This window comes from Alosa pseudoharengus, unplaced genomic scaffold (assembly GCF_046254945.1).
Source record: "Alosa pseudoharengus isolate Yale_2024_CS ecotype anadromous, Long Island Sound unplaced genomic scaffold, YU_APseudo_1.1 YU_APseudo_1.1_scf_3, whole genome shotgun sequence".
Classification (NCBI taxonomy): Eukaryota; Metazoa; Chordata; class Actinopteri; order Clupeiformes; family Clupeidae; genus Alosa; species Alosa pseudoharengus.
The window spans coordinates 38996658-39024204 of record NW_027468718.1 but is presented as its reverse complement, the minus strand read 5'-3'; the positions used below and the strand labels follow the sequence as shown (position 1 = coordinate 39024204).

At 39.8% G+C, this 27547-nt stretch overlaps 1 protein-coding gene across 2 annotated transcripts in view; it reads left to right on the top strand.

Annotated features, from left to right (window-relative positions):
* LOC143100768 (disabled homolog 2-like) overlaps positions 1-27547 on the top strand; it is a 281849-nt gene that overhangs the window by 184235 nt on the left and 70067 nt on the right. For both annotated transcript variants that reach the window (XM_076264237.1, XM_076264238.1), the window contains 2 exons: positions 3033-3083; positions 17501-17630. In XM_076264237.1, coding sequence (XP_076120352.1) covers positions 3033-3083; positions 17501-17630 — 181 coding nt within the window. The remainder of the gene's footprint in view (positions 1-3032; positions 3084-17500; positions 17631-27547) is intronic.

Here is a 27547-nt window from a genome sequence, read left to right as displayed (position 1 = left end):
AAGTGGCCATTTGAAAGCGACGCCTACTGTAGCATATAACCGTTTTAGGCTAATTACTAAATCATTATTTAACACATAATTAACCTTTAGATTATATCACATTACAAATATGTAGTTCCCCCTGTCTTAGTTAATATTGACCACATAATGTAAACAATGGGTGACTCATCTCACTTATGTCTAAAAATCTTCTTTTTTTCCTTTTTTTAAAAATTCGTTAAAGTTAAAAAGTACCAAATACAGTGGGAATGAGTTTATTTCTTGTTAACATGATTTTTCTCAAACTTTGGGACCAGGGCTACAAGGAAATACCATTAAGTTCAGTAGTGGGGTGGTACAAGTTTACCCCTACTAGCCCATATACTAGCCCCATCGAATACACATATATGACTATTTCAGGCCTAATACTATAACTAGAATTGTGTTTCCGAGGAATTATTTACTGATTTGCCTATTTGTTTGTTTGCATTATTACAACTGTTCTTCTCTTTCTTTTCTCTTTTATTGTGCTAAATGCTGCAAATGTAAAGCACTTTGAGCTGCATTCTGTGTATGAAAGCTTATTATTATTATTATTATTATTATTATTATTATTATTATTATTATTAAGTATACTGACCCTTTATAGCAGCTTGCAAGTTTAGATACCATTGTGTGTTAGTACATTGGCTAAACTATAGGTTGCACATACCAAATGACCACATCAGATATAGATCACATATTATCAAAGTAAGGTTATTCTCCTGTTTTCTGAGGTAGGTCCATAATGCACTGCGTTGTGTAGACCGACTGCACTGTTCAGCCCTGCCCCTGCCCAGACTCGAACCTTCAACTCACAGTACCCCCGCATTGGGAAGTGAGCGTGCTAGCAAGGGACCTAAAACCCATGGGTGCTAGCATCTGAGTCACTGAGAAAGTAATTTGTCCCCAGGGCCATTGAACTGTTCAATGCCTCACTTAAGGGAAGAGGAGAGATAGACTTCTCTGCATAGTCTGCCTGCCTCTTCACCCCCTCCATGTTTGGTTCTGTCTGTCCACTAGCCACTTGTACCACTGTCTTTATGCCTCACTGTTTGCGTGCTATATTAGCACATTAGTACATATGCATAACCCCCCCCCCCTCCATGCCACAGCAAACTGTGGCCACACTTATACATGTTCTTAAATAGTTAAATATATCGATATATAGACTTTTCTTTACTTTATTTCTGCATTGTTGCACTGTTGACATTTGCACTATCACCATGACCACTATCACCATTGCACTACCACCATAACACTCATTCACACAGAGCACCTTAGAGCACCTTACCATACCTTACTATGCACAGAGAATCACAGGCTCAGTCCCTGCCTCAGTCAAGCGCCTCTGATTTATTAATCACCATTATGTGGATACTGTTTTTAGAATTGATTTAAATTAAGTGTTAGTATAATTTGTATTTTTGTAATTTGTATTTTAGTATATTTTTATATATTGTATTAAGTGTTAGTATAATTTGTATTTTAGTATATTTAGCATATTCTTTATCTTCTACTGTCCTTACTGCTTAGTTGTGTTTTTATACTTTAATTACTCTTTCTGCTGTTAAAGAATGTGTTTGTGTTGTATGTATGCTGCTGAAACCTTGAATTTCCCCTGGGGATCAATAAAGTATCTATCTATCTATCTATCTATCTATCTATCTATCTATCTATCTATCTATCTGTTAACAGGAAGGTTTATTTAACGTACCAGCTGGCAACCATTGCACATGTTCATTATAGTGAACAGTCGGGTCTTGGCCACATCTTTATTACTGACAGTAAAGTGTGGTTAAAACAGTATATTGCTGGCCAGTGGTGGAGGAAGTACTGAAACTCAGTACTTAAGTAAAAGTACAAATAAACAAAGAAATATTTACTTTAGTAAAAGTAAAAGTACCACAATGACAACCCTACTTAAGTAAAAGTAAAAAGTACCTGCTTTTAAATGTACTTTAAGTATTAAAAGTAAAAGTATTTGCATAATGATTTATTCTCTTAATATCTATAATAAAACAAAATTATGGGCTGTGACATTTTAATTAAGCTCGTTTTAGGTTATACTAGGCTAGATAGTTTTAAGCTAATGTAATTGTGCTTATCTGTGGCCCAGTTTACATTCTGATTTACAATTCTGGAGAATGTAATTCTGGTTATCTACTAGGGTGATCTGCTGAGTTAATTTAATATCATTCAGTAAAATACGAGAGCCTGAAGTTTAACGGGGTAGACAAAGGAAACGTCCGATGGATCCTAATGCCTCTTTATTTGATTACACACAATTACGAAATATTTCCTAATCTGGAAAATGTTTTTTTCGGCCAGCGGTTCTATAATAGTCTACCATTGAGCGCCTGTAACTTCGCTGCTCCGCAGACTAGTAATCTCATCGGGGAGGAGGCCCCAACGCTGCAGATAATAGACAGAGAAAGGCAAGCATATGCTCGAGGCAGAGAACACATTTGCATGTCCAGTGTAGCCATGGGTCTGGAGAATATAGCCTACCGAATGCAGATGCTACAAGCTCAGGCTTTGCCTGGTCTAGACTAGAAGCCTATGTTTCAAAGCTTTAGAAGCGGGGCACGTAGCGCTCTAGAATCTCAACCCAGGCCCCTGGTAAAACCATAGACTATATATATAGAACTATATATATACAGTCTATGGGTAAAACAAACGTGTTTGTAAGAGACAAAAAACTGATCGTAAAATGTAGCCTAACGTAAAAAGGAACGATTGTGTTGTAGAAATGTAGCGGAGTAAAAGTACAGATAATTGGTGCAAAATGTAACAAAGTAAAAGTCAAAAGTATGCATTATACATTCTACTTAAGTAAAATACAAATACGTGGAAAATTTACTTAAGTACAGTAAAAAAAAATATTTGTACTTCGTTACATTCCACCACTGTTGCTGGCTATATATACTGTATATGACTATACCATCATTTTCCAATATTTAATATAGATCAATATTCATCCTGCATACAATTTCCTGTTTTTTTTCTTTCAGAATGGTGGTGATGCCTTGCTCTGTCTTGAGGATGAAGTGACCATTGTGAAAGTAAGTGTATGCTTTCTAACTTCCTTAGATAACACATGACGTTGCAGCAACATCGGCATAAAGTTGTCATTTGTTACGTTGTTGCGACATCACAGCTACATTGCAAGACAATGTACCGTCAATGACATTGCAGCGGCGTCATGACCTGGTCAGCTGATGATGTTGCCATTTGGTACCGTGCGAAACATCCCCGTAACATCCTAACCTAGTCAGCAGATGACATTGCTATTTGGTACCATGGGTGATGTTCCCGTGATGTCTTCACCTGCTCAGCAGATGATGTTGCCATGTAGTATTGAGTGATGTTGCCACAACGTTGAGAACTAGTCAGCTGATTATGTTGCCATTTAGTACCGTCAAGAATGGGGCCACAACGTTGTGATCGGGTCAGCTGATGATGTTGCCATTTGGTACCATGAGTAATCTTGCCACAACGTCCTTACCTGGTCCACTGATAACGTAGCCAGTTGGTAATGTGGATAACATCGCCGCAATGTCATGCTATGTGCCATTTGGTATCGTAAATACTGTTGCTGCCACTTCCTGACCTGGTCAACTGATAACATTGTCAGTTGGTAACCCAGCTAGCACAGTGACGTTGCCGTTACGTTGCTCCAATGTAATTTATTGACCAAAAATACTGTAAAATACAATAAAGTGAAAGGCTATTATCGTTTATAGGCTATTATTGTTAGTTTTGATTTTGAAACAATATGGTTGGAACAGTTAAGCTTAGGCTAGTCTACTCTTTCTGATGTTTTGAACAATAAAATTACAGGATATGCCCATTGAAAATGATTTGATATTTTATTGTAAAAAAAAAAAAAAGACACCGTAGACATGAAACTACTAGTTCTAACCCAGTATAAAACTCCAGCTGACAGATCATCTGTTTATCTGTGCATGGTTGGTTGAAAATCAGCTTAACTCAAAAGGTAAGCATATACATACAGTGGGTATCAGTTAAGTTTGGACGGTTTCCTGCATGAATCACGCTCGAATCACGCACAAATCGCGCACCATATTCTCGGCAGAAATGACACAAACTGCAGTTGCCCTACTCCCAGGTGGCACTTGAGGGTAGGGCTGTCACTTTTGTGAAAAAAATCCTGTTCGATTTTTGAGACATAAGTGTTCATTGAATCGATTGTAAAATTGATTTTTCATGTCTAAAGACGTTTCCATTTTCAACGCCAAATATAGGCCAATCCACAAACAACTAACAGGCATTAGGACGAACGTAAAGAGGGTGCTTGTAGACGCAAGCCAGCAATATTTCTGATGATTTATTGGCGTGAAGTTTCGCGCACAATGACAAACAGGAGTGCAACATTCTCGAAAAACAATAAGCCGAGTGGACTCCTCAAGTTATTAGGGCCTATCACTCGTCTCTCTCATGTCGCATAGGTTCATCGCGTTGTCCTCCATTTTTTGGCAAAAGACGAGCAGCACAGCAGCTGATTGAAACAGCTGTTTCCGGTGCGTAAAATTGGTGGGAATTTTCTTTTTAGCTTTCGCAATGCTTACTGCACTTCGGAATTCTTTTATATTCTTATATTCTTGTTTGTGAATTTTGTTACATATATCCTTTTTATTTGTTTAATTCGTTTAAAATGAATAGTGTACATATTTGGTTAAAATCGATTCCCTATTTTAGTTTTTGAAACTTGTGTTGTTTGGTCCAATCGATTGTGCAATTTTATTGTGCGATTTTCGAACGTAAAGTGACAGCCCTACTTGGGAGTTCTGCCACTACTATTTTTGATGTGACTTGACGTACTGCTTCCATGACGCATCCAGTTTCCAAGTCATTCCAAGTCAGTAGAACAATCAGAGACAGTTGAGCCATTGCCAAACATATATGATAATACAATAGGGTGAGTTTATATATCTTATACCCTATTTGTCATGGTTACTTATAGATTTGATAGTGTAACGATAGCGCATGAGACACTTGGAGACTGGAAAAATAGGAGAGAGGCCGCACTATGCATACATACTCTTTTATTTGCACATACGCGTTTCGGCGTGTGCCTTCTTCAGTGTGCACACTGAAGCACACTGAAGAAGGCACACGCCGAAACGCGTATGTGCAAATAAAAGAGTATGTATGCATAGTGCGGCCTCTCTCCTATTTTTCTTGTATGTATAACTATCCAGGCCAGCACTCTTAAAGTTTAGAAATAGACAAATTGAGTGAAGCCTGCTCTTATCCTCACTGACACTTGGAGACTGGACACCAGAAACGGATGTGTTAAGTCAAAGACGTACCCTATTTTCTGCTATAATCAATGGAACTGGCGCAGCGAAGATTCTGAACAAAAATGCCTTTTCATTTTGTTTGACAGTTGAGCCATTTGTCACTTCGTTCACATGGAGTTGACAGACTAATAAGAATGCACAGGACTGTGACGAGGGCGAGCAGGGTTCGATTCCTGATCGATGCATAATGGACGAAGTTTGCCAGGGCGGATAAGCATTGTTGTAAAGGGCATGAATAAAAAAGGCAAAAAATGTCCTTTGCCAAACCCAAAATTGAAATAAGAATTTTATCTTAACGAAAACTCTAAATATCAAAGTGGGATATAGTAAAAATTTCACTTAAATTGCAACCGCAACATGCCTGCTTGCCGACGTTCAAACAACAACAAAAAATATATCAAAGCACTTTTTGCGTTTGAATGTAGCACGAAAGAATGTTTAAACAGCTGGACAAATTATTTAGCTGATTGATTATAGCCTGTACACCAGCAATTGTTGAACATTTACCTGTACAAGGACATTGACAGTAGCCCAGCAGATGTTGCAAAAGACATCGAAAGACGCAATTAATCAGAAATAAATAATGTAATCTGCAGCGCTTTATTTAACAAACTGCAAGCAACAAGAGGGTTGAGTCTGAACGACACTGAGTTTTAGAAATATTTTTGTGATAAAAATGGTCATTTAACCAATAAAGGCTGAAAACATGTACAGTGCAATTGGCATATCATGTGTAATTATCAATTTTTTTAACTTATTTTATGTATATTTTTGTAGTCTTTTTTAGCGTATCTGTGGGCATCTCAGGTTTGTTCCAAACAATGTCTCGTTGTATTCTGTGTACAATGACAATAAAGTATCTAATCTAATCTAATCAGTAGGCTACATGCAACCCAGCAGAAGACTATTATATTGACAAATCATTGAACACCATTCACACATTGTATTCTGCACAGTCTCTACACGTGGAGCGCTAATGTGTCTACTGTAAATCATTCAAATAATGTGTGAAAGTCATTAGGCTGGAAGCGCTAATGTGTCTATTAAGCTCATTAGCCTACTTTCAATAGGCATACTGTACAGCCTGAGAGGGAGAACATGTCACAGTACAGCCTACTGTAGAGTAAACAATCAGTTTACTTAGTTACATTTGTTTAGTTAAATCCAGTTTTCTACCCCTATCTCCATAATGTGCTTATAGAAAGACGATGTCGGGAAAGTGCTTCAGAGAAAATGTGTTTATTGAAATAATGAACATTCTACATTCTACATTCTACTGTCTACATTTAAAGCACGTTGAATCCCTGGGAAGATCTGTGTGTTGTGCGGAGGAATTCGTTGATCTTGTTGATGCAGTCCTTCATGTCACTCCTCCCCATAGCAGGAAACTCTTTTGTTGCAGTGTTGAGAGAAAGTTTTTCACATTCTGCGGCTGTGGTCGCTTGCCCTTCGATCCTGTCACTGAATCCAAAACTATGTTTGACATTATGTACAAAACTTATAGACTACAGTGGACTAGCATGTTGCAGGGGCTGCTAAAAACACAGACAAACAACACACTGAAAACTCGGCCAATCACAGCCCTTGCTGTCAAACGCTCCGTCCGGTTCGACCGCGGAACGACACAGCGGACTTATGCTGCCCCCAAGCGGCTGTAGTTGTACTTACATTTCACGTAGCTGCGTGAAAGTGTCCATTTTTAACTAGTACCCACTGTAGCCTATATGTAATTAATAGCGACTAGTGCAGTGCACATTTAAACATGCCATTCCTGTAGAAAAACTGTAGCACAATTACATGCCCGCAGGTACACCTGTTTTAAAAATAGGATGACAGGGAAAAACATAATTCTAGCTAAGCATTCAATAATGAATACTTATTATTACATTATAATATATTATCCTGTAATTAATGTGCAGTAAGCAGAATTTAGGCATGGCTGCATGTGACATTTTTACATATTAAAATGACATTAGCCTAACAGCTGTGTTGAGTTAAGGCTATATGTTTATTGTTAAGCTTATTGAATAACTTCCTGATAGAGAAGACAAACCATTTTGTGGAATGATGCATCATCATATGAAACTTGCAACGATGTGACTCAACAATTTCTAGCCTATAAGTGACACGTTCTATCTGCCACTCATTGTCTGTATAACTGATCGAAATTACATAATCCTAAAGCTTTGAAGTAAGACTATATGTTTAGCCTATTGAATAGTTAATGATCGAAGACAAACCATTTTTTAGAAAGATGCATCATAATATAATATTTGTATAATATTTGCATTTTCATAATATTTGCAACGATGTGATTCAAAAACAGTCTTTGGCAGCATAAGTGACATGTTTGCGCTGTCTGCCACTCTTTGTCTAGCTGTGTGGTATTCTGAAACATTGATAAACTCGGGACCATTAGCCTATCGCTTGTTTAATTTTGGGAACTTGCAGTCGGAATTGTTGTTTGTTTATTCAAAGTCTCAAGTCCAAAGTAGCCTGGGCTATTCGAAGTGTCAGTTTATTGCACATCATTTTGAATAGCCACTGCATAGCCTACCCGTGTATGTTGGCGTGTTGTTGCAAAATCCACGGAATCATTTTATGCACGCAAATTGCATACAGGAAATCTTTATTGTTGATGTCAGACATGATAATCATCCAAACATCTTGACTCATGCTCTGCACTGATTCAGTGCTACCAAAGCTCCGCTTCTATCCTCTCTGTCTCTGGTTACGCGCTGTGCTGTGTGAGAGGGGGAGTGGCTACAGTAGAGCAGAGAAACCCAACGTATGCTTCTTATACCAATATATTTAATGATATCTTTTGCATTTCTTATCCAAACAACGTCAAACTTGATACTGCACTTACTGGTGCCCGTAGCAAGACACCTACCAAGTCTGACATCAATCCCACGAATGGTTCGACAGATATGCAGTAAACACGCAGATGGGGGAGTGGCAACAGTAGAGCGGCAAAAGCCAATGTGTACCTATTTTCCCGATATAGTTACCGATATCTTTTGCATTTCTAATCCAAACAAGGTCAAATTTGGCACTGCACTTACTGGTGCCTGTAGCAAAACACCTACCAAGTCTGAAATCAATCCCATGAACGGTTCGACAGATATACGGTTAACACACAAAGACGCAGATGGGGGAGTGGCTACAGTAGAGTGGCGAAAGACAATGTGTGCCTATTTTACCGGTATATTTACCGATATCTTTTGCATTTCTAATCCAAACAAGGTCAAATTTGGCACTGCACTTAGTTGTACCCGTAGCGAGACACCTTGTTAGTTTTGAATCAATCGGGCCAACGGTTTGTCAGATATGCGGCACACACACACAGACAGACAGACAGACGTTCCTGCAATTTATAGATAAATATGGATAACCATGATAATGTGATCTGATGTTACATAGGTAGTCTCTCTCCCACGGTAGCAGTAATATCACCCAAATTGAAGCATTCAGGTATTAATTGGCCTATGTACAAGTGCTATAAGACGGGTAGTTGTCATGTAAGGCACATAGCATAGTATTATTATGACCGCCGCGCAGCGAAGTGGCGGTCATATAGGTTTAGTCAGATTATTATTATTATTATTAATTTTTTTTTCTTTTTTCGCATGCCCATATTTCCGTCAATGATTCCCGGGACACTGAAAGACCGGGGTACACGAAACTTGGTGGGCATGTAACCCCACATGGATAGCATGGAACCATCGTTTTTCGTTTTGATCTGTAGCCCCCCCGCTGGACTGGACCCCCCGAAAGGAGGGTAGGGCAGACACAGTTTTCTGTGAATATCTCGAGAACCGTAGGGTTTAGGAGGACCATTTTTTTTTTGTATGTTGATCTCAAGGGGCCATGTCAACCCATTCCATAACCACTCATTTCATGAATAGCGCCACCTAGTTAAACACAAAAAAGTAAAAATGTGGTATCTGTGACCTAACATAGTCAAAACTGCACGAAATTGGAAGTGTAGGATCATTATGACACCCTCTGTATGCACGCCAAGTTTCGTGGAATTCCGTTCATGGGGGGCCACACAATAAATTAATTTATGTTACTATACACCAACTGGCCTGTAGGTGGCCGGAGACAGTTTTCTGTGAATATGTCGAGAACCGTAGGGCCTAGGAGGTCCACCTTTTTTATGTATGTTGGTCTTAACCCTCTAGGCGCCACAGTCGACTATAGTCGACAAGATGCGGTACTGAATAAAACGGCCGATTTAGTCAAATAGGGTGTCATATTTCGTTCGACCTCCACTCCACTAGATGGCAGACATGTCATACGTCATCCCCGAGTCGAAAAAAGGGCACTCTTTAAACAAAACTTTCGCGCTACAGCTGCAGTGAATCAGTGCGTGAAATACCGGAGCTAGTGTGCGTGTGAGCCACTTTGTCAGAGCGATATTGTCAACGTCAGCGAGTATTTGCATTAGATTATCGTCTAATGGGATCAAAAAAGTTTACCTGAAATGAAGTGTTGGGTCTTCTATTCGCGGACCCTGATTCTGAAGGGGAATATCTGCCTTCAGAAAATGACGATGATTCGTTTAGTGAGGCTTCAGATGCGTCTCTGCCTTGCAATGATGCAGCTGGACAAAGTGAGAGTTTACTCCATAGTTTAGCTTACACCAAGCACAAACGTTGAATCGTTTGCCCAATGTCACTGGTGGGAATAATGTTTCACGGGTTCGGAGTGTTCATCGGGAAGTTAGCAGGGTGTTAGTGGTGTGGCGAACGAGGCTGGAGGTAGCCTAATGTCCATAGCGCTAGCTTCTGTCTTCTGAACGTGTGCCTCTCCACAACCGCGGCGACAGTAACGTGGTGGAGCCTTTGTCTAATGCCACTGGGTATGTTAGACGAGGTCGAAGTGCTCATAGGACAGTTAGGGGGGAACGTAGTGTGGGGAGTCGCAATGAGAATGACAGTAGGCCTAGTCCGAGCTGCGCAAATTCTCTCCACTTGGCGCGCGCGAGGCAGATCTGGCCATGCTGCTCGCATGGTGGAGGTGGTGACACGCTCTCTCCCTCTCCCACACACACACATTAGGTCATGCATAGTATATCACAAGATGATGGGAATGCCGGCCCTGTATGGATAGGGATAGGGAGTCATTATCTCTACAGCAAAAGGCCTGCTACATAAAAAACAAAAGTCAGCCATTTATTAGTAATGATTTACACTGTTGATTTGCTATCTATTTCCCTGATCATTTAGGACATACACTATGTGTTCCTTTTTGTGTGTTCATGTCCTTGTGATGTGTGTGTCTTTGTCAGCTAAGAAAAAAAACAAAATCAACAAAAAAACAAAATCAACAAAAACAACAAAAAGAAAAAAAAATACTAACATTGTCTCTTGTCTTGTCTCGTCATCTCACTCCTGATCTGTGCCTTGCCGTGGCAAATGAGCTTTTGAACAAAACAGGTCTTGTCTACTTGTGTTTGTGTGTCATCTGAATAATATATATGTGCCCCATACATGGAATCAGAGTGCCTACTGTATGTAGTAAATGGAAAATCTCTACAGCAAAAGGCCAGTCTACCGCTACATGCATTTGGTTTGTTTCTGCCATTTATTAGTAATGATTTACACAGTTTGTTCACTACTTACTATTTACCTGAGCATTCAGTATTGTGCAATATAGCATACAGAAGGTGAGGGACATTTTGGGGGGAAAGAAGTGGTGCATTTTATCATTCAAACATGCGACTTTTCATGAAAATTCTATAATCCAAGATGGCTGCCACCATATGACGTCATAATATGAAAATTAGATAAACATTTAATCCCTACATAAACTTTGGGTCATCCTTAATATTTCTCTAATTTACAGGAAGTCTCTATCTCTTATCACTTTTAAGATATAGCCTTTTGAAATGAAGATGTCAAAATCGAACGTTTCGGAAAAAAACCTCTGGCGCCTAAAGGGTTAAGGGGGCATGTCAACCCATCCCATTACCACTTATTTCATGTATAGCGCCACCTAGTTAAAAATTAAAAAGCAAAAAATTAGGTGTTTTCATCACAATATCTCTGGCTGACAAGGTCAAAACTGCACGAAATTGAAAGTGTAGGATCATTATGACACCCTCCGAATGCATGCCAAGTTTTGTGAACTTTCGTTCATGGGGGGCCTTAAAATAAAATAATTTATGTGTACATTTAGTGACCGTACTAGTGTTGCACGGTGTATCGATACTAAAAAGGTATCACGATGCCTTCACACAAAAAACGATGCGATTTCCGACGTTTTTAGAATCGATACTTTATTAAAATTAACGTTCTGTGTCTGCAGCTCTCACTGCTCCTTGCACGCATCTATGCAAGTGGGCGTGTCAAGCAGGCAGCTCTGAGTGAGTGAGTGAGTGCGCAGCCAACGTCAACATACAGTAGTTCTTTGCCAACCGTCCTCGGCCTTGTGAACAAAAGGTGAAGTGAAATCTGCAACTATTTCGGATACATCGCGAATAGTGAAGGCAAGCCATCAGGTACACAGAGGCCCGTTTGTGAAATATGTTTCAAAGTCATTTAAAAGCAGTAGGCTACGCATGGAACTTGGCTAAACACCTCGCAGACATATCCCAACATTTTTGTTCAAAAAACGACAGGTCAACGAATATGCTGTAGAAAACACGACTACATGGTTAGTGCCAAGTTCTTCTCTTCTGTTTTAGTCTAGCCTAAGTGAAACGAGTAGGGTTCTCTGGGATAAAGCGAACCTTCCTTCATCAATGAATTTTGATGAGACATAACGTGCTGTAATCATTTTGACGAGACATAACGAGCTGTAATCATAGGGTGCTAACGTGATGAAAGCGCAATGTTCACGCCAGAATAACATTACCATAACTTGTAAACAATCTATTTCATGTTCGGTCAGTACTACTGGTAATATTTGTCATGGCATGTAGATTGCAATTTGTTCAATAAGTATTGCGCAGATGTAGGACAGGCTACCCGAAATGCACTAATTAAAGCCCACAGCATATAATACCACCAAAGCGTGTTGAGTCCTAATAATAATAGCGGCTTATTGTTACGTGGTAGCAAATCATGTTATCAAAGAAATAGACGTAGGCTAATGTAGGAATGCACACAGACATATTGCAACAGGTAATGGTGTAGGCCTATCTGACGAAGACCTGAGTGGTTGGAACGTCGTACTTGTACACTGGGCGCAAAGAAGACTATCCTCACATTTTCCCCTTTGCAACTGTCAAAGAAATCCCATGAACACGGGAAGGCCTAGGAAATACTGTACATCAGATGGCCTAAAGATTAGGCCCCTCTGCATAGCATTCAGTGATTTGCATGCAGTAATTTCAACACTGACCTTGATCTAGACACACAAGCACGCACACACATACACACCCACACACATAAACATAAACGTGTACACGCACACATGCACACAATTCAAGAATTTCTCAGAATTATGAACAGGCAAGATGGGGGTGGGGTTGTATAAAATGAATTTTACATGTGGAATCTATGAACTAATTATGTTTTGGTACTTGTTGTCTAGCAGATACCAGTGAGAATTGAGTGTGGCTAATGCAATTTAGTGAGACAGTTAGAATCATATAGGCCTTTCAGCGTGATTTATTTTTGTGGAAAAAATGTGCTGGACTGGGCGGCGGTCATTTTTTGTACCGCTCTGCGGTACATCTAGTTATTAAAAGGTTAGCAGTATGGGGATGTCTAAAAAAGCCTTACCATGACGTTACAGTCATGTCACCGGTATGGCCTTTGAACCTCCCGCAATAACATTGCTGTGACAACTAGAAGACGTTCCCTCAAAGTCTCTGCGATGTCCCGGGGACGTGCTTTAGACATCCCGAATACGGTTTGCGGGACGTTAATGGGAACCCTACACATTCTCCAGGAGGAGACGTTTGGTGGGGACCTGTAGGGGATGTCGACGCTGGGACCTTTAGCTGGGACCTTGTTGCGATAGGGTGATGTTGCGGTTACGGATTGACAACGTTGCAGAGTTATGTTGCGGTTACGAATTGTCACCTTTCACTTGCGACGTTGCTGCAATGTTGCCTGACGTTGCTGTTAAGGACTGGCGCCGACGGTAACTTACGTTGCGGTAACAAAATGGCACCTTTCAATTCCATGTTGCTGCAATGTTGCTGAACAAGGACTGGTGACATCGGTAATTTACATTACGGTTACAAAATGGCATCTTTCAATTCCATGTTGCTGCAACGTAACCTGATGTTGCGGTTAGGGATTGGCAACGTTGGCGAGTTACGTTGCGGTTACTAATTGTCACCTTTCATGTTGCATGTTGTGGCAAGGTATTTTTGGTCATTAAATTAAATTGCAGCAACGTATTGGCAACGTAACTGTGCTAGCTGGGTAAGCTCAAGTAGAATCCACAGCACTAAAAGGTGTGTAGAGCTGCTTTATTTTATAATTAGGACTTCAAAATACTATGTTGCTTTCCTTTCATTCTTATTTGCATTAATGACTTGAAATTTAAGGTAATTGACCAATCGCTAAGCTCCACCCCTCTTAGTTACTGTTGCTAACTTGGACAAACATTACCTTTCTAAAACTGCAATGGTAACTGTCAGCATGGCTATAAACTCAACACTTTACATACATTGCCAGTATGTATGTTGTATAAACCTCCCTCCTGACGCCTTAGGAGTAGTACTAGTGAGAGAGCTAGGAGCCTGGGCTTTTAGCTCAATTGCTAGCACACTCAACTCCCCATCTGAGGTGCTGCAGTTTGCGGGTTCAAGTTCGGGGGAGTGCAGGGCTGAGCCACGCAGTCAGCACAACACAGTTAAGTTATGCTAGATGGTTTTGCATTCCTATGTTTCAAGGACACTGCTTTGTAAGGAACAGGGTAATATAAATAAACAAGTATACACAGACTATATCAGTGCTTCTCCAAATTTATTGACTTAATTTACCCAATTTAGGTGTGTTGAAAATGTTTTGGTGCATGCTCTGCACATAGATACACTTTTCCCTATGAGACATTTTCATTGTACCAGCAAGAACTACTTTCACCCTTGGTCTTGGCTCATGCAAATAGTCACATGGACAATATAAAAACCAACAATGACCTCTCTCCAGCACCAAACAGGAAGCGGCAAAGTGGTTACAGGTGTATATGATTATTTGTTGTGTTGTTTCTTATCAATTATTTGTATTCCACCTGACAGAACAACTCTATAGCCAAATAGGTGCGTTCATACGGACATTTTTCCCAGTGAAAATATTCATCATTCACGTCACTTCATTTGGGAATAAGAGGTGGGAAACTGGGGGAAGATTTTGCTATCCGAGTTGCCCAGTTCGGGGGCTCGTTGTCACTTTTGTCATCACGTTGTAGTTCGTTTGTAGTCCATGTGGCCTTTCATGTCCAACAGTTTTAATGTGAACAAATCCCTACATCACCACATACCCTTCACCATACCTAGAGATTGGCATGCTGTGTTTTTTTTTTTTTTTGTTAAGTCTATTAGCTGGTTTGATGTTCATTGAGTTCAATGCAAATTGAACCAGCTAATAGGCTAACTGAAAAATACACCATGCAAATCTCTAGGTATGGTAAAGGGTATGTGGTGATGTGGGGCTATTTTAATTCCAAAGGCCAAGGGGACTTTATCAGGATGCATAGTATCCTGGATCCATTAAAAATAAGTGGCCTTTAAAAATAAAAAATCTGCCTGCCTCTATGGGAATTTAACATAGGAGTCAAATACTTATTACCCCTGTATTTTAAGGAAGAACATGTATTTATTTATTTACCATACATTCTTCATTCACTAAAATTAGTGTTCTTAAAGGTTGGATTTTTACTCATTTTTTTAATTTAGGCATTACGATCAATTTCTAACAGATTATTTTATATTCCTCTTTTTAGTCAACTTTAGCATGGGTTCAAATACTTATTCTCCCCACTGTATATATATATATGCCTATATATATATTTTTTTTTTTTATATGCCTATATATATATATTTTTTTTTTTTTGATGACGGCTAGTTAAGGCGGCAGGCGTGTGTTGCTAAGCCCTGCTGTGAACGTGGCAGATTGATTTAATTTTCAGAAGAGAAGTTAGGTAAAAAGGTAACTTTCCAAGTAATGCCTTATAAACAAAAAGGAGGCAGTGCATTTCCCTCCTATCATAGAAGGAAGACCATCCTACATTTTGGTATAGTTTACAGACATGAGTTCTAAAACCATCCCCAGTTATAAAACATAGTGAACTGTGGTAAACTGCATCAAGTGATTTCAGTGTGGAAGGGGCTGCATGCATATACACAATGTCACCAATGTTCTGTTCTCTAAATAGAAGCAAGATCTAATCCTGTAAAGTGCACCTAATTTAATGTTTACCTTTTTTGTGATATCAAGCACAAAATTATAGTTTGTTATCTAGCCAAATGCTCAAATATTTGTATTGAGAAACCTGCTTAATTTGTGTCCCATTCAGGGAACAAATGATAGGCATCAAGGTCACACTTTCTCGATCTAGTAAAAATCATACATTTGCAGTAGTTTTTGCTTCACTCAGAACCAGTTTAAGATCTTTCAAGGATTTCTGCACACAATCAAGTGCACATTGAATATATGACACTGCTGCTCTACAGATGGTGCATAGGCATAAAGGATTGTCATCTACATAGAAATGCACTTTACAATTTTCTACTGAAGCACGGGTGTCATTGATATACAATGTAAACAACAGTGGCCCCAAAATTGAGCCCTGTGGAACACCATTATTTAGTCTCAATGGCTCTGAGGTTGATCCTGACACATCTACCCACTGTGTTCTATTAGAGAGATAGTCTTGAAACCATATGAGTAGGCTTGTTGGAGCCATAATGTGTTATGATTTATGGTACAATATGAAATATTAAATTAGATGTATATTTATGATTGCATGAAAATCCTGAAAAGTTACGATTTGTTTATGTTTCTCCGATCTGAGCAGTATGGAAATGCTTGAGGTCACACCCACTTGAAGCAGGTGACTGCAGCACCTGGCCTTCATTAAGCAAGTGGTTTGTGTGCATTCAGAGAGTACGCAGGTATACAGCCATATGGTTTTTGACCGCGGCTTGCGCTTACGTTGGAAAGAATTTGGACGTTCGGAATAACAAACTATTTGGAATACAGCAAACTATGATTAACAACCCCCCTTCCCACATCTCCATACTGCACGGTAGGAACAATCATCTTGGAACCATCTTCATCATAGACTAAAATAAAATACCAACAAGTATAAACTCACCTCAGCTGTTTTGATTAAGAAAAAGATGCGAGAGCGCATCAACCAAGGCTGGACTTAAGAGCGTACTTTACAAGGCTTTATGGGTTGTTCATTCAAGCCTCGTTGAGTTCCTGTTGATATCTGGTGTACGATGGGAAATAATCTAAAGGAATCTACTTGCAGTCTTGTAAATATTGACCCTGCAAGATTCCTAGTCGTTGCAAAATCGTACTATGTGACAATAAAATCTGTTATTTGTCTTTAGATTTGAGAAAGTGTGAGACTGTAGTCTTTCAAAAATAGTTTCCAAATCTTTTTAAAGTCTTCTGATGTATGGGTAGCATCAGTGGTGCACCTAGCTTGTATGACGCCCTGAACTTGGGTTTGGGTTTATTTGGTACTCCAATCGCCCCAATCCTCAACACCATTAACCAAAAAGACTAAATTAATTTTGGTGCGCAGATTTTTTTTTTTTTCACAATCCAGAAAACCTTCTACAATCCCCCGTTCCAGTAGGGAGATGTGGTCCAGAGGTGAACCCCCTGGCCGCTCCTCCTCCTTTCCCTTCTCAACTTCTGTGTGTAAGACCTACTCAGCAGCAAGTACAGGTGCCTGCAAAGTAGCCTATATAGGGTGCCCACTCCCCACACGGTGACATATGATTGACTTCATGTGCAATGAGCGATAGAAAACTGAAACATTCCGAGCGCTTGTGCCGACATCAGCTGCTCTTTACTTTTTAAACTATTTTTAACTATTGCTTTTAACTAATACTTTTATTTACTGTTATTCTATTATACTGTTATTCTGTTTTTGTTTATGTAAAGCACAATGAATATGTATGAAATGCGCTATATAAATAAGCTTGCTTTGCCTTGCCTTTTCTACCCTAGTCTCCTGCAAATGACCACTTGGGAACTGACTTGTTCACACCTGAGGACAAGAACAATATCTCCCCAACCCAGGTGGACTCCTCGATTCCAGCCAACCTTTTTGAAACCACCGATGCTACCAGTCCTTTCGGTAAGAGAGGTATTATATCTGCCTATTAAAGGTTGTACAGTATCAGCGATTTCAGTCCCAAAAAAGGCCCAAACATAAATTATCACATTCATCTAATCTTTCCTAATGATCCGCTTGCTGTCTGCCCCATAAGCAGGCCGTCAAAAAAATGGCAATGTCTCTGTAGGCAGCCTAGGCTCCGAGATCTGTACACAAAAACAATTGCTACCAACAAGGGTTGGCAACCCACTCAAAGGCAAAATAAAGTGTTTCAACCAATAACCGACGAGATGCGTGTTTAGGAGAGTTTTAATTGCACGGGAGGGAGGGGGAGGGAGTAGCAAGCTAGCTCTCTGTTTTGTTTGAACATCAACAGAAGTGACATTTCCCCGCTATCGCTGATACAACCTTTAACATCCATTTAACTGACTATCAACATCACAACATTAACCCACTATACCCCAATAGAACTCTACAAGAATGCTCCAGATTCCTGTCAAAGTGTCAATTGTAAGTTTCTTTCAGTTTAAAGATTGGAAATGGCTCTTTCAAATGATATACGATCCATTAAGAATTATATATTCATGTTTTCTATAGACGGCCATAGGCCTAGTCACAGACTCAAAACTGTCAAAATTAACAATAAGTTATAAATATGCAGGCCCGGTGTCATGAGGGGGCGTGAGGGGGCGTCACCCCCTTAAAAAACAACCACGCCCCCTTAGTTATTTTATGTACAAAATAATAATTAATCTTATTTCAAAACATTAAAGAAGCCCTATGCAGGTCTGGTTATTCCTTCGCTGTTTCTGGGTTTTCGCCGGATTTGGGCTCGCATTTTTCACGACACAGCTCCCCCTGCAGCTTTGGTAGCAAGTGACTGCTACGCTAAACCCCCACTACCTAGCGAGCAAGCCATCAAGAAACCAAGCTAAACACATACAGTTAACTGACAATAAAACGGTCAAGCAAACACATTGTTCAAGAGACTATCAAACCACATTACAAAGGGTAGGCTACTTACAATTTCAACAGCAACAAAGCCAAGTAGGCATCCGTTTTGCAGTCTTCTTAGAAACTACAATCTGACTACATTTTCAAGGCGCCATTGGATACTTCCGCTGAGTCACATTTCCTCAGACCAGGAACAGAAAGTTGCATATTCGTTTTTTCTGCGGAGAAGCGATAGGGGGAGACGAAGCACCCACCAAATGACCCAGAAAGTGTTGTAGAACCATCAGAACAACTCTCAACCTGCATAATTAAGGTCATTTTTGCTAAAATTGTTGTATAGTGCTTCTTTAATGGCCCTACTCAATTTAACACAAATTCTTAGATCCAACATGACCATTGTCCATTTGATTTGAGGTGCAGGGGAGCTAGAAGTTCCAAAATGTGTGGATTCCAGTTAACGTTCGCAGTTACTGTTATAGCAGAGCCCATTATTCTCTGGTCATAGCGAGATAGCACGAGGTAGCACCAGTTTTAAAATGGATATTCGAAAATGGATTACAAAGGGGATCTGAAAAGGATCTACGTCATGTTTTCACATGCAAAATGCAACATAAGGTTAGCTGTCTAATATTGTTCACGTTAATGACATTGGAAAAAATATGCTTCTACCTGCACTAGGCTAGTCTACTCAAAGTTTTTTCTAACAGAATTTGAATGTTCAAAGTTTCACGTAACCCACTTGAAACATCCAAAGACATCTCTGCTTACTCACATCACTATTCCAGCTGACATTTCAGATGCACCTATCTGCACTCAGACTGCGGCAGACGAGGCTTCTATAAGACTACAGGTGAAGCAGTGCTTCACCAAAAAAAAGTAAAAAACAAAACACAAAAAAAATCTTATAATAATCCCAATTTTATTCCTTTGAAACAGAAATACAGTCACAAGCTGTTTTCCTGAAATCAATTCTGTGAGTGACAACAGCGCCATCGGTCACCCGCGGTGGAACAGAGAATTACAGTGAATCAGACTGCTTCACCAACTTTTCGTTTTGCTTCACTACCATAGATATCTTTCCCCATTGACTTCAATGTAAATCGAGTGAAACCCCAGGCCCAGGTTTCAATTGATCCTTATGGCAGATAAGTCCCACCCGTGAAGCAGTGACCGATTGGGCAGAATTTCACACTTCCTGCCGTTGAATATGATTGACGCAACACTCTGGCCAATCACTGTCTCCATTAGCTTGCCATCACTTTTCAGTTGCCTTCAGTGACCTTGCTAGAGTTTCATTATAAATTGTGTAGCTCATTCACATAGTTTGTTTTACATTAATGTTGTAAGGTACATCGGATTTTTTTCTGTGTAGGGGAGAACGTTTTATTTAGGAGTATTGTGTGTAGCTGTGTTTTCTAACATCAGCTAGGGGGGAAAGCTTGCTAGCAGTCTCAGTCAGCTAACATTAGTGACTCGCTAAGTCCTAGCGAGATGGATTCGACGAAAGTTTCAGGCGATGAACATCGTTGACCGCAACTTACAGGATTCTTTACAGTTTTTTTAAATGTGGACCTATGAGTGAATGCAGAGGGGAGACCAAGAGACTTCCTGTGAAATTAACACAGTTCGTGGGTGCTACCAGAGAATGTCTAATAAGGGGAGAACCGCCACTCTCAGGAAACTTCCGGTTTCTGAACTGGTTGCAGTTCCTTTTCTGGTTCCACATGAGGGCGCTCACAAATAAGTGCAGAATGAATGGAGGCCTATCCACTTTTCTCGGGATATCATTTTTTGCCCAGAAATTCATATGTTGCAGTCGAAAGAGGAGGCAGAGAAAATACAAACTGCTGAGTATTATATTTTTTGAGTCACTTATTTGTTCTAAAAAGCCGTTCAAATGTGTCAATGACGTCATTCATTAGCAGAAAGCTAGTGTGTTGTGGGCAACAACGACCCAACCTGTAAGAAATCGAAAGGACGTGACTACTCGTTCATTCAACTTTTGACTTATAATCCATATTGAGCTTGCAGAAACCACAATCAAATATTCAATTTCTCAACGACAACCAGGTGAAAGAGACAAATTTAGCCGTCTAGCTCCATAGACCCCCATTGTTTTTGCACTTATTCGTGATCGCCCCTAGCGGAACTGCAACAGATTGCATGTACAATGGAGTTAATAGGGAGTGATCCGGCTCTCCGTAAACGGGCTCTGGTGCTACGGTAAGGATAAACTTGTTCCATGTAGGCTAACGTTATGCATTAGAAAGTGCAGCTTCTCAATGTAGCCGTCCTGTAAGTTCACTGATGTGTTATGATAACATTAGCCTATGTTATGGATGTGTTATAACGTCTTGGCTTCCCAATTTAAATCCTCAACTTTGTCAAAGACAATTCAGAACAATCTGCTTGAAGCTAAATTTCAACTACCATTTAAAAACGAAATAGACACTGATTGATTCAGGAAAAAAATCTAGGATTCTTCAGTGTATCAGGAGGCAAATCAGGAGGTGGATTTTTACTTTTGTAGAGAAGGAAGGCAGTGACAGAAACAAACTGGTTGGTCAAACATATGCCAGAGCAGCAGTCATGGTATAATTTCTTAATGTATCCCAGAGGCAAGAATGTGTCTCTTAATCAAGGGGGCAGGCGAATTCCCGGAAGTAGAAGAATCAATGGAGGCTGGAGGGACCACTTCTCTGCTAACCCCCATAGAAGCCCATTCATTTTAGGATTTTTTTGAAAAACCATAACTTCATATAGCATATCCTGTGCCGATATTGTAGCTTCTGTGTTATCTACATAAACAATAAAAGGCAAAACAAGACTCGACTACCTCGTACGTAACGTTAGGTTCCCGTAAGAAGAATGTTTAGCATGTCCGGTTGTAGGGAAGCTAACGCACCGTAGAGAGATAACCGTATTGTTTGGATAAGAACCTCAGTCCAGCCAGCAGGGAAACTCATGAACAAAGCTATGTAGCCTACAATAGCATTGTATGTTAAGGTAAATCATTACATAGAGGCAAGTAAACCTAATGAAAAAGGGCACTAACGATAATCATTTCAGAGGTTTTCGATGGATTGACCGTAGGTCGGAAAAGTAGAAAAAGATCAGCTTCAAGGCTATAACTTTTTTGTTTTGTTTTACCATGACTGTTTTTGAAGATGATCATGTGAGGTAGTTTCAACATTAACACGACTTGATATCACTTGTGAGGATGATATTAATAATAATACATACATAAATGTTTAACTTTGATGACTTTGAAGGCGAGGAAGTGTGAGAAGAATTTCTGTGTATCTATCATATGAGTTACAAGATTCAGTTGGATGGCTAACGTCACAAAGTTAAGTGCAAGTCTGCGCAGTACTGGGGGGACCAACTTAAAAATCGTTCAATTTGACTCAGTGCCCTCCCATTGAAAACAACGGAGTCTGTTCGTCCATTTCATTTACTGTCTATGCTCTTAATAGGCTACTGAATTTGGCATTGCTTATGGGGCATAATTAGTAGCTTAGAATATTGGAAGGTTGTTGTTTCAAGATGTTGTGGACATCAACAACTTGGCATTAATACACTGCAAAAACTGCTTATCTAATACAGTCTAACCAAGTGTTATTCATCTTATATCAAGATCAGAAAGTATAGTTGGTATTGTTTTCAGTATATAGAGACTTAGGCCCAGAGCCGGACAGTAACGGAGTACATTTACTTGAGTACAGTACTTGAGTACAGTTTTGAGGGATCTGTACTTTACTCGAGTATCATTTTTGGGGAGTACTCATGACTTTACTCAAGTACATTTGAGAGGCAAATATTGTACTCTTTACTCCACTACATTTCTATCCATAACCGTGAGCAGGGTTTCCGTTGTCCGGTAATTACCGGACATTGCCCGGAAAAAAAAAGAAATGTCCGACAAGGCAGACTAGCCTTAAACGTTTTTTCAGAGGCCAGACGCGATGGATGATGATAAATTGGTAACGCCTGAAGCCTCAGATGTCCAGTCAACTCCACCACCACCAGATAAAAAGCAGAAGTGTCGGAATCAGTGACATTGGAAGTGGAGTTGCGGGGGTGCGGCCGCTCCAATACACTGTCATTCTCCGTGTACATTGGACATGCAAAGTGTTCTTTACCCAAAGCATACAGTAGGTTTATGCGTTTTCTGTCTATGATCTGCAGGGTTAGGGCCTCCTCGACGAGGCGATTAGGCTACTGGTCCGCGGATAATTTCTGGCACAATTAAACGGTAGCCTAACATTGAACCGCGGCCGAAAGAAAAAGAAACTAAACATTTCCCAGAATAGGAAACATTTCTTAATTTATTGTTATCAAATAAAGAGGCATAGCATTAGGGGGTAGTGGTCTGAGCGCTCATTCTTGTGCACATCTGTGCAAGTTAAACAGTCACCACTGAGATAACGTGGGCAGCAACAAACAACGTAGCCTTTTTAAAACAACGAACGAAGCGGACTCTTGCTGTCCATGAAAAGATACTGGCTAGATCTTGTTAGGCATGTTTAAGTTAGGCTAATTAACATGTTGCATTCTATACAGATTATGTAATTCTTTAAGCTACATAGCCTGTCTCCAGTTTTCCTCAGTTTGACTAATTAAGAAGGGATAATAGGATATTTGACCGGCATATCATCAAAATGTCCGGAAAACGACCATTTTTTTCTAGCGGAAACTCTGACCGTGAGTACCCGTTACTTCTTCTAAAAAAAAGGAAAAAAGAAAAATCTCGGAAACCCTCAATTTGTTGTTTCCCTCTCAAACGTGATTGGATTGTGCGGGCGCCACTGATTTTCCGCCAAAGACAACTCCATGGTCAGATATAGATAAGAGACGAAGCCATGGACGAAACAATGGATGGATGGAAGACGCAGCAGGTCCATCCCGGGAATTGTGCCAACCCGTGGCCCCACCTCGCCAGACTATTTCAATAGTCTGGCGAGACTATTTCAAGTTAATGATAGTTTTCGCTTCAAGTGTTTCAATTACAAAATAGTGTTTTGTATTTGAAATACGTATTTTAAATACATGTATTAGAAATACTGCCCATTCCTGGCAACATGGTAAAAAGATGAAAATGACCTGATTTTACTTTCAATTCCTTTTACATTCTCCAAAATTACATTACATTCTTCAAAAAAAATCGGAGGTCGCACCAGTGCGATCAGCTATTCGAGAGGAAAACGTGTCCGCATTGAAACTCTACCTTTGGTTCAATAACAGACACATATTTGGCCAATATCGTGGTTTAAACAAATCACAGATAGTGAAGGGCGGGACCTCCCCTCTGATTGGCCGTGGCCCAGTGCCTGTGTGTAAATTTGAAAATGCGTACATGCTGCAGAGAGAGAGAGAGGTCAGTGACCCGTCAGATAAACAGTGTGGATGTAGTTGTAGATGTGCATTACAGTGTGGTCACATAGGCCGAGATAAATGTCCCCTCTCCCCACTGCCTTTCGGCGGCTGGCAGCAGCAAACCGATTAGACGAGCCCGAGATGATGATCAAGTTTATTGTTGCCTACGTTAGGCCTAGTGAAACTTACCTTCACCAAGTTCAGTCCGAAATAATTATTCATCAGAAAAATAGTTTGAACGTAAACCCGACGTACAGGAATGCCATTTGCGCCAAATTTATAGGAGTCATTGCAGATTAAAAGACGTCTTAAAATTGCGAACAATGCATACAAGGCCTTCCCGAACGACAGAGATACAGATATCGCCGAAAAGGAGTGCGTCATTGACCGCAGTTACATGCATGGAGTAACCCGGTTTTCAACAGCAATACTCGTTTTGCGCGCGAGTTGTGTAAACTCATTCTGATGGCATCAATCAATTCAATCCGGTATTTGGCGCAAACCGAATATCTCTGCTACATTTAAAGCCCGAATATTCCCTGCATGTATAACTGTGGTCATTGTGTACGGTGAATTGAATGGACACATTTAGATCGAGCATGGCAAGTCATTGCAATAGCCTATAATAATTAGGGGTGGGCGGATCGATCTAAATATCGATAGTATCGATGCCAACACTGGTATTGGTATTTGATCGATACAACTGTAATTGAATCGATATTTTAATTTAAATATCTCTCCTGTACGTTCACTAGTTGCTTGTGTCTTCCACCTCTACAATCCTGAGCGAACGCTGCTTTCACATCTTGCCCACTTTGCTCCTCCTCCCCCTCCTGCTGCTCTGCTGTGATTCGTTGTTGTGTCGTCACGTGACTCACTGACACAACGCGCAGAGGAGCAGCGAGGCTGATAGCACATTGAATGAGAGATCAGGATGGCCGAGAGGAAAAGAAGTGTTGTGTGGAGCTATTTTACGGCACTATTAGTACTGCAACTTGTGATACGTGCAAAAAGAGCATTCGATACTGTGGCAACACTACAACCTATACAAACACTTAAAAACACATGTCAAGGAAAATTCTGAGCTACAAAAACGAAGAAATGAGGAGGGAAATCCATCCACTTCCAGACCCCCGGCACAGAGACAGAGTTCGTTGGGAGAGAGGCAGAGAATACCCAGGTAGCTTGTAAGTAGGCTAATATTATGTTAGCATGTCATATCCTGTCTTCAGTTAGTGTGATTGCTCAAGAATAAGACATTGCGAAGCTGAGAGCAACCTGACGAACTTTAATTCTTACATTTAGACCTGGGCTGTATTCACTTATCCTGCGCGCCTCCTCTAACATTAGATTACATGTGTGCAACTTGTGCACTTGTTATTTAGGCCTACAGCCTAACGGTGGTGCTAATATAATGCGCTAATTTGTGCTAAAAATGCGTCAGCCAAATGTAATGTAATAATGTCCATTGTCTAGCATGGCAAAAACCTTTGAGCTGTTGTCTAAGATAACAACTGGCTCGTCCATATGCTTGCATATAGGCTATCATGCACTCCTGATTGCTTCCATCTAGTCAAGCATGTCCATCATTACCGCATATATTGATAAACTAGAAAATAAACATGAATGTTGTTGAGCAATCACACACATTTTGTTGTAGGCCTAGTATAGATCAGACGTTCAAATAATATATGCAGCCCATTGAAACGTGTTATCTATAAACATAGTATTTTTTGCTCATGTGACCTGCTATATTTAGGCTAAATTAAAAACAGAAAAAAGGGAGAGATTTTTGTTATTCGTTATTCATTTATTTTTTAAAAAGGCTGTAAAATTTGGTTTGCATTTATTCTACAGTGCCTAATAACTAATAATTCTGTGCACTTCAATACATTAATATAAACATATTGCCTAAAGAATTGATCATTCATTCACCTCAGAAATAATGACATCCTGCTCTCCCCTACACAAAAGTATTTAGTGAAAAAAGTAGTGAAAAAAGTATCGTATTGGTATCGGTATCGGCAATACGGACCCTATATGTATTTGGTATCGGATCGATACCAAATTTTGCAGTATCGCCCACCACTAATAATAATAGGCCTACCATTTCGTTACTGCATTAACCATAGTGATGTTCTTATTGAAAATTTAAAAATACTAAAATTAAAAAGTAAATTGCATTGTGGGGCTGTCAAATGATTATTGCAATCATCATTGAAAAATCACATAAAAATCCCCCAGGCTACTTGGAACATCTCTTTAAATTGTGCTCAAATACATTTCTATGGAAGATGCTAGCATGGGGAGCTGGTTTAGCCAAGGCCTAAAGATCATGAAGGATAGTATGTAAGACATTGAGCCATGAGATTTGAAGCCCTTAAAAGATGTGCACTGTTAATTTACTCACTGTTATTTTTATTTAATTAATCTTGATATGTTTTAAGTTTACATTTCAGCTCAGTGAAGCACTTAAAGCACCAACACTTCATTAAGTTACTTTTCTTGTAGAATTGTAAATCATAAGTCATAGGACAACCTAGGACAGTAATTAAGGGAAAAAAGTAAACCTGCTTTCTGTACATAAATGTAAGCACTGTGGCAGTAATGCAATATTTACTCTTGTACTCTTGATACTCAAGTACTTTTAAAAACAAGTACTTCAGTACTTTTATTTAAGTAGACATCTGACTGTTGTACTTTTTCTTGTACTTGAGTAAAATTTAGCAAAGCGTATCTGTACTTTTACTCAAGTAATGAAGCTGTGTACTCTGTCCGCCTCTGCTTAGGCCTACCTAGTCACTAATTAGTGCTAAAGTGGAGATGCTCTTTTTTGGGGGAATGACCATAGATAGCCTAGTCTTTGCAAACAATATGTCTAACACAAATATGCAAACTTATAATAATAATAATACATAAACCTTCTTTACTGCCTTGTCCAGTCTGAGGCCTACTACACCCCATTTGTGGCCTGTACTTTGAGATGGTGGTAAACAGGTCTTGATTTCTCAACAAATTACTCTGAGCTCTCTGACTGATCAAACAACATAGCTTTTGTTTATGCCATTGCAGACAGTTCAATGTCATCATGTGTCTCATACATTCAACCGGTGTTGGCAGGTGTGTTAGGCGGATTGTTCGTTTCCGGGGGTGGGGGGGGGGGTCATAATTTCATAACTGCTTCACTAGAAAAAAATACCACCGGCCGCCACTGGACTGCGGGTCTGTAAATATGGTTCACATGGGTCTGTATTAGAAGCTGGAAAACGAGATACTATATGAGTAATGATTTCATTGAAATAGAAATAGGCATATCTTGCACTTATTTCAGTTTTAGCTAGGCTACTGTAACTGTTACAGCTCAAGAATGATGAGGATATGAACTAACATTAGGGGAGAAGCAACGCGCATGAAACTCGTGACATGGACTGTAAAACCTGACATGGATTTACGTTTTTTTTTACATGCACATAATTTTACATACCATCTTAGAAAGCAGAACAAATTCAGAATATCCAAAGAGCTGCAGAAAACATTCTACTCAGCAACAATAGAGTCTGTTATTTCTGGAAATATCACAACCTCAGGATAAGAAGGCCTTGCAGGTG